At 36.8% G+C, this 7,788-nt stretch overlaps 1 protein-coding gene across 31 annotated transcripts in view; it reads right to left on the bottom strand.

Annotated features, from left to right (window-relative positions):
- Positions 1-7,788, bottom strand: part of NT5C2 (5'-nucleotidase, cytosolic II) — a 178,688-nt gene that overhangs the window by 6,067 nt on the left and 164,833 nt on the right. For 30 of the 31 annotated variants that reach the window (XR_011382289.1, XR_011382290.1, XR_011382294.1 and 27 more), the window contains 6 exons: positions 4,769-4,860; positions 4,579-4,636; positions 3,449-3,542; positions 2,663-2,716; positions 1,093-1,176; positions 147-188 (listed from right to left, as the gene is read on the bottom strand). Coding sequence is in view for 24 of the 31 variants with exons in the window: in XM_070057279.1 (XP_069913380.1) it covers positions 147-188; positions 1,093-1,176; positions 2,663-2,716; positions 3,449-3,542; positions 4,579-4,636; positions 4,769-4,860 (424 nt within the window). In the remaining 7 variants the exon portion in view is untranslated. Of the gene's footprint in view, positions 1-146; positions 189-1,092; positions 1,177-2,662; positions 2,717-3,448; positions 3,543-4,272; positions 4,377-4,578; positions 4,637-4,768; positions 4,861-7,788 lie in introns of those variants that run through there. The other variant, XM_070057296.1, reaches the window with a different exon arrangement.

The following is a 7,788-nucleotide window of genomic DNA, read 5'->3' as shown; positions in this document are numbered from 1 at the left end:
AATTACTTCTAATGTACAATTAGACAATTGGCTTAAAAAGGACTTTTCTGAATTACTTCCGACCAATTCCTTCCCCTCAATATTCTAGAATTATTAAATGGAGTAATTATTACTAAATCAATGGTCTAATAAGTTACATATAGTACCTTGGGGCCATGTGGGAAATCAAACAGGTATGTCATAATTTTCTGGAAAAGAAAATTCAACATAAGATCCACATACTACCTTTGAAAAATATACATGATGTCTTAAATACACATATACCACTTGCATGCTTTTTAATAAAATATATCCTTTTCAACACAGGATTCACTATAGTCTTCTTTCCTCTGAAGTATAAGATTATGGAACTTGAGGCCAGAAATTAATGCTTTGCCAAACAAACAAAAAAATCCTCCTGACATTCTCTGGAAAGATACATGCTTCTCCTAGGAGACTGATGCATAAGCAGCGAGTCATGGAAATCACTTAGTACCTTGGCTTTGTTATTGCTTGATACTGACCAAGCAGGACTGGTGAGTCCACATTACCAGATGTCTAAATAAGGTTTTATGTAAAGAGAATTGAGGGAAATGGAACTTTATGCTAATCCCATAAATCTGTAACTGTATCAGAAGAAGTAAGATGAAGTTAAGGAGTTAAATCAATCTTTCCATATGCAATAATTATGGCAAAAACATTTTTTTAGCCAAAAGATCGTAAATTTTTAATGGCTAAGATTCAAAATATGCACCATCTACTGCTATACGGCTTCTAACAGCATGAAAATTCAGAAAGTAATGGGTGGGAGTTCTCAAGTCTACATGATAGAGAAGATGCTCCAAAAAGATACAGGAGGCATTTTAATCAGCACAAGTGTTCCTCTACATAACCCCTGAACTAAACCTTTCAAACAGCAAGCTGTGAGCAGGGAAGAGTCTAAAGAGCATTAAGAAAAATCTGAGAACCACTCTGTTTAGCCCTTATCAACTATGTAGTAACTTTCCAAATAAGACAGCAAGCACCTACATCTCAATAAATTTCTGTTATCTTGACAGTTCTTTAGGTCAAAATAATTTGTACAAATAAAGACTATTAATATTTAGCACTTACATCTGTGTATTTATAGTCACTGTTTGTGGCAAGAAATACTTTCCCTACTTCCTTCATTCGGCTCAGAAGCAAAGGCAGTTTTCCCTGAAATGTAACAGGATAACAAGTGAAACACTACAATGCAAATACTTTCATATTTCTACTTTGGGATGGTCATACACTGGATTTTTGTCCACTAAAATAGGAACAGGATAAGTCTCTTAAGGATTAGTTGGTTGGTTTCAGAATCTTGCACTTAAAAGCCCACATTATTACCTATGCTTGATTAAAGTAATAACAGATTATGGCATATGTGTGTGTATAATAGGTTTGTATGTAAAATACACAAATATTTTAGGGCTAAAAAATTTTCTATGTAAAATACAAAGATTTATATAGTTAACATATCTATACCTTTTTCTTGATGTCTGTGTCAGGAAGACATGTTTATCTTGTGATTTCTTGAAGTACACAAGTTAGGTGTGTTAGGTCAAGAGAAGCTGATTTTAAACATCACCAGCAAATGCTCTATATAGAGATTATCAAACTTGCCTTCAATGTATATGTTATAGATTCATAAAACACCTTACAGGTTGAAATAATGTGCAAATACAACCTTGAAATGCCCACGTCCCACTGCAGATATTGGAAGTCATAATTTGTGATGTGCCTGGAAAGAAAAACGCCTTTTCCTTCTTCTACAGTAAATAGGTTCCTTCAAACAAGTTTCTCCTGGTCCTTCCCCATCCAGTGTTCTTTCTCGAAACAGTACATGGGGTGGGTAGGAACAGGATGTACAAAGGATGAAATTCATGTTCTTACCACAGTCCTGGAATGCTGTATTCTGCCACTTTGCAGAGAAGTTGTGAAAATAGTACCAAAATTCCTCACATATTCCTCATCTAGCTTCCCTTAACATTAACATCTTTTTTACCCACAGTATAATCATCAAAACAAAGAAATTAACATTAGGAAAATACTATTAATGAAACTACACAGATTTTTAAATCTTATCAGGTTCTCCACTAATATCTTTTAAGATATTTATTTGAAAGCTTTCTTCATTATTCCCTGTTGATAAAGCACCATAAAGTAAGTCACATACTTGTGTATGCACACTAGTGCATTGACCTAGTGCAATGGTTATGATTTAAGTTAGATCTGGGTGTGAATTTTGGCTTTTTGACTTAATTAGTTGGGTGATTTTGGGAAAGTTATTTAATCCCTGTATTCCCCAGTTTCTTCATTTATAAAAATGCAGGTAATAGTAAGACCTAACTCAAGGCTATTAGGAAGAGCAAGTGGTATAAATACACGTACTCACCTGGCACTGTGACACAAACACAGTAACCCTCTAGCTGCTATTATTAAAATTAAAGCTATACGGACAAATAAAATACTGGTCTTCTTGCTTATCAACAAAGAAGAAAATCTCTAGTAAAATTCAGCTCTAGCTGAAAACTCAGGTGATTATACCTGGCATATACAGGTATAATCCATTGTCCTTTCCATTAGAAGTACACATGTCATTCACTTCCTTAATAGGTAAAATAAGCCATCATGCAGACCTATCTCCCCCGTTATTACTTACATCTTTGACTACATACTTCTCAAGATTTTCAACTGTCTTTTCCTTAAGGGAGCCCTAGGGGAAGAACAAAAAGGGAACTAAGAAAAGAACAAAATCGATCTTAACAGTGTGTAAGGAAAAGTATTTATCAACTCGAGTATCTCTCTTACAATTTACCAAGAAATGGAAAGCAATGCTAGAGAACGCCAGGGAAAACTGTCAGGTTATGACCAGGAGGCTCAACTCTACCTCCAAAGTGTGTCTTCAAAATATATAAATATATATATTTATATAAATATATATATTTATATAAATATATATTTATATAAATATATAAATATAAAATATATAATATGTATATAAATATATTTTATATAAATATTTATATTTAATATATTTATTTTAAAGCAGATATTAAAGGCATTTAATGTTTTACTCAGTACAGTTTATAGTAAATGTAAATTTGATATTAACTCATGTTATCAGTCAAGTGGGAGATATTTGGATAAAAATATGGACCACAATCATCCATGAAGGATATGCTAAGTATGATCTAATATACGACAATCTTTTCTAAGTAAGTTTGGGAAATAAAAACCAAGATAAAATCTGTAAAGCAAACATCATCACTGAGGAAAGATCCTGTGAGAGCAGGACTGCCAAAGACCAAAACAAATGTGTTCTATCACTAGGGGCCAATCCATTTTTTAAAACTGTAAACAAAATTCTGTTTCATTTGCAAAGCTGATGTCAGACCATCAAACACATGCCATAGGGTGAGCAAATGAAGCAGCAGTTTTTGTGTACCTTGTAATGGACCCAGTCCACAGCGTCTCTGACGTCCTGGAACATACTCCGGTAGGACATGAAAAGGTCCCCATCTTTAAATCCTGTTTCACAGCTACAGAAAGATGAAAAGAATGTGACAGGGGATCCAAAAGAGAGGATATAAAATGAATATCAGAAACTGCTCAGGGGACCCAAAGGCTCCATATCACATGGGTATACACTGGGCTAATTAGGAAAATAATGATTCCTAATAAAAAACAATTTTTTGACCACCAAAAATGGCCTTAGTGTTCAACAGAATAAAAAAATTGTGAACAGGTACAAAGTGACAGAATATACTGAATGGAGGCTAAAAGGCCAAAGTTTCCAAAATATTGGGTTCTTTTACTCATCACTTTTTAGAAAAAGGTTCTCACTGAAGAAACATTTAAAACTTAAAATTGGTCATTTAGGTTCTTTCCACCCTGACTTTCCTGACATCATCCCCAGGAACAAAGGTACTGTCTATTTTCTCTTTAGCTTAGTGACTCAGATTTCCACCCGATTTAAAATGTCTTGCAGTAGGTAAGACCTAAAGAGGATAAGATGTTAGCAAACTCTGGCATATAGGGCTGAACTTTCAGCAATGGCTATATTAATCTCCCTAAAAGAAGAAGACAATGTGTTCAGGACTAAAGCAAAACTTTACTTCAGGGAAGAAAAACAGTATTTACTCATCAAATTTTGCTGGGTCTGGGAGTGAAACTAAATGACTGCCCCTGCGTGGCTCCTGGGTAGCTGCTGTGAAATGAGTTGGGGGGTTTTAGTGTAATTCTGCTCAGACAGATAATCATCACACAAACCTCCCACTCAGTTGTCACAATTAGCACCTCTGCTGGCCGTCTTCATTCCCAGGAGAAGCCAATCAGAAGTGATCCCTTCCAAACATGGCTGCAGCACACTGGCAAGGAGAGGGGCCGTGTGGGAGGTGAGAGCCTGCATGGAGCTGCTGGTGCTGTCCCATCTCGCAGGCTGGCAATGTGGCATCTCTCACTAGCACTAAATTCACTTCAGAAAAGCAGAAAAGACCTACAATGGCCAGTTCTCTAAAACCCTGTACATTAATTTTAAAAATCAACTGGAAAAAGAAAATTACAATATATACATACCTGGTATATCTGGGACAATTAGTAAAAAAATCTACTAGGCAGGCCAACAGGTAGGTCTCTGAAAAATGAAGAATAGATATTCATAAGGTATAAGCAAAATAATTCAAGCTCATGATCTCCCTTGGGCAAAGGCTATGGTCATGGAAAGAAGGGAAAGCATCTTATTTATATAAGCATAGAATGAGTCTACCTGGTAGATTGAATAGTGTGTTCAGAATGTAAAATCTTTCAGTGTCATCTCGTTGGATAAATTTATTTGGATACTGCTCTCTAGTTTCTGGTCTGAAAGAAAATTTTTAAAATTAACTGGCATTCAAAAATTAGCATGGTTAATAACTACAGGAAATGTTTACTATTCAAAAAGGCATCCCAACAGTTTCACAGCTATGTGCAAGACAGAGTTCTAAGTATCAAACATAAGTAGCTATGACACTAACAAGCTTCAGGGTTCTCAGGCTGGCAGGGGAGCTCCGTCTCTCACACACACACACACACACACACACACACACACAATGGCACCAAGGTGAAAAAAAACCAACTATCACAGGGAAGGTACAAGACGGTGAGAAAACTGAAGCAACAGAAACCATTTCACCTTAAGGGGTAGAGAGAAATGGCTGTGAGGAAAATCTAGAAAGGATTCATGAAGTATGACACGCCTACAATCTGTGCCTTAATGGTTAGGTGAACCAGTTCAGAAACTAGTCCAATTTGAATAAAGGAAACACAGAAAAATAAAGTAAAAAGATGGGGGTTGAGGTGGATCATGCTGTTCTTACAATTCTTTCAGGAACAAGAAGGTGCTACTGATAGATTTTTTGCACGGAACTGAGCTGTAAGGGATTAAATCACTAGTAGTTTGAGAATAACCACTCTCTAACCCTTTTCAGTGGCAGCTTCTCCCAATATAGGCTCAGTCTGTTTCTGCATCCTCAAATGTAAGTGTAAATAGCAGCCAACAGGATCCATGCCGAGATTTGGAGAACACTTGCGTACTGAAGGGCTTTGCCCTCTCTTGCTGCACTTGGACCCTGAGACTACCATGTGAACCAGAGTAAACCAGTCTGCTGGAAGATAAAAAGCTACATGCAAAAATGAGGTACCTGGCCCACTGCCAGACACGTGAGTGAGGCCATTCTAGAACAGCTACCAGCTGACCCACCAGCTGCCCATAGACACATGCAATGGTTCAGAGATCAGCTGAGAAACCCTTGAATTGCCCAGCTGACTTTGAGAATTTTGAGCTAAATAAAACATTCGTTGTTTTAAGCTGCTAGATTTTGAAGTAATTTACTATGCAGTAAAAGCTAACTGATAACAAAGTTCTGGGAAATCAGAGAGGTAGTTATTGGGGGTTGAACAGTACCCCAATACTTAAAGTGTCTTAAAGTGGCAGCAAAGGAAATTAAAGGAAAGAGCATATTTAATAGGGAATGCAAGGTAGAATGAGTAACATCAGAGAACTGACTGGGTGCAGCAGATGAAGGACAGATGGTGATGATGCTCATGTCTGGGTGTCCCTGCGAGATGGTTGGCACCGTTAACAAAACCAGGGAAACTTCAGAACAAGTGGATATAAGGGGAGTTCTACTTTGCTTACCCTTAGCTTGAAGCAAGCACATTTTTAGCAGACAATTAGAAACCAAGGTTAAGAATTTGAAACAGAGATTCAGACTTGAGAGAATATCTTTTATGCACTGGTAATATTAGACTACATGAGGCCACTTACAAAGTGCAGAGAAGGAAAAGAAGAAACTGAGAATAGAACCATGGAGAACATCTGAGGGTTAAAGTTTAAAGCCAGTGAACAGACAGTTGTTCAGATGCCTGAGAAGCTTGGAGAGCGAAATGACACGCTTTAAGGAGACAGTATTAACAAAAATGTTTTTGAGAAACTAAAAGAACGGATGACCAAAATATAAAAATGTACAATTCTCACAATGAATATATAGAAATTAGTGACTCTAAATAGAATAAACCAAATTTAAAGTTCATATGAAGAACGACTTGGGTATAGTCTTGCTTGCACTTATTAACTACAAATGACATAAAAACTCCAGTTAGGCATATAAAAATCACATTAGCTTCCTGTCTTAGTCACTCTTCTGAAATGAGCTCCCAATAAAGAATAACATAGTAGAATATCTTATATTCTAGCCTTCCAAGATTTTTGTAGTGAAAAATAAAGTGGAGGAATAGGAACAATATCCTCTCCTCAGGCAGGCTTAGTAAGATGATACTGTCTCCTGGGATGGACCATACTTTCCCACTCCCTCCATCATCAAAGAGCAATTCCTCAACAGAAAGATTATTGATGGCTTCCTATCACATTACAACCTAGATGGAATTATTTAATTAACAATTATTTTTCACTTCAATTAAGTGTCAAATCATGCTAGTATATATTTAAAATAAAAATCAATTTGGGGAGATAATGTATCATAAAAGAAGAAATGCTACACTTGGAGTCTGGAAGAAAACAGTTATAGTACAGATTACTGTTAACTCTACGAGATCCACAGAATAAAGATCTGCCTGAAAAATGCGGTCCCGACTCAGTGAAAATCATGTAAGGCGACGGCAGATGGAGCCCTAAGTTTCCTTCCAGGCTCTCACCACCGTACTTCAGTAACTCTCCCTCTCTCCCTCCATTCTCAGTTTCTCTTTTCCAGGAACTTTTCATTTTGACTCTTAAAGACTACACAGTGCTAAGTGCTATTTGATTGATTCTACATTTATCAGTGTATTTCAAAAAGTTTGTGGAAAACAGAATTAAAAGACAAGCTTACTTTGGTGCAGAAAAATTTTGAAATCTACATATACAAGGGATCTTCAAAAAAGTCTGTGAAAATGCATATTATGAAAAAATTATGCAGAGACTTCCAAACTATTTCACGCCAAAGTACATTTGCCTTCTTAACAACAACAAAAATTTATTTATTTATTTATTTATTTGAAAGAGCAACAGAGAGAGGGAAAGCACAGAGGAAAAGAAGGATGGAGGGAAAGAGGAGAGACAGAGAGCGATATATGACATATCCACTGGTTCACTCCCCAGATGGCCACAACAGCCAGGTCTGGGTGCCAGGAATTCCATCCTGGTCTCTCACATGGGTGGCAAGGGCCCAGGTACTTGGGCCATCCTTTCCCAGGCACATTAGCAGGGAACTGGATTGGAACTGGAGCGACTGGAACTCAAACTGCCATTCT

The sequence above is a fragment of the Oryctolagus cuniculus genome, chromosome 15 (assembly GCF_964237555.1).
Source record: "Oryctolagus cuniculus chromosome 15, mOryCun1.1, whole genome shotgun sequence".
NCBI classification, from domain to species: Eukaryota; Metazoa; Chordata; class Mammalia; order Lagomorpha; family Leporidae; genus Oryctolagus; species Oryctolagus cuniculus.
The sequence above is the reverse complement of the archived record's forward strand: the minus strand, read 5'-3'. Positions and strand labels throughout refer to the sequence as shown.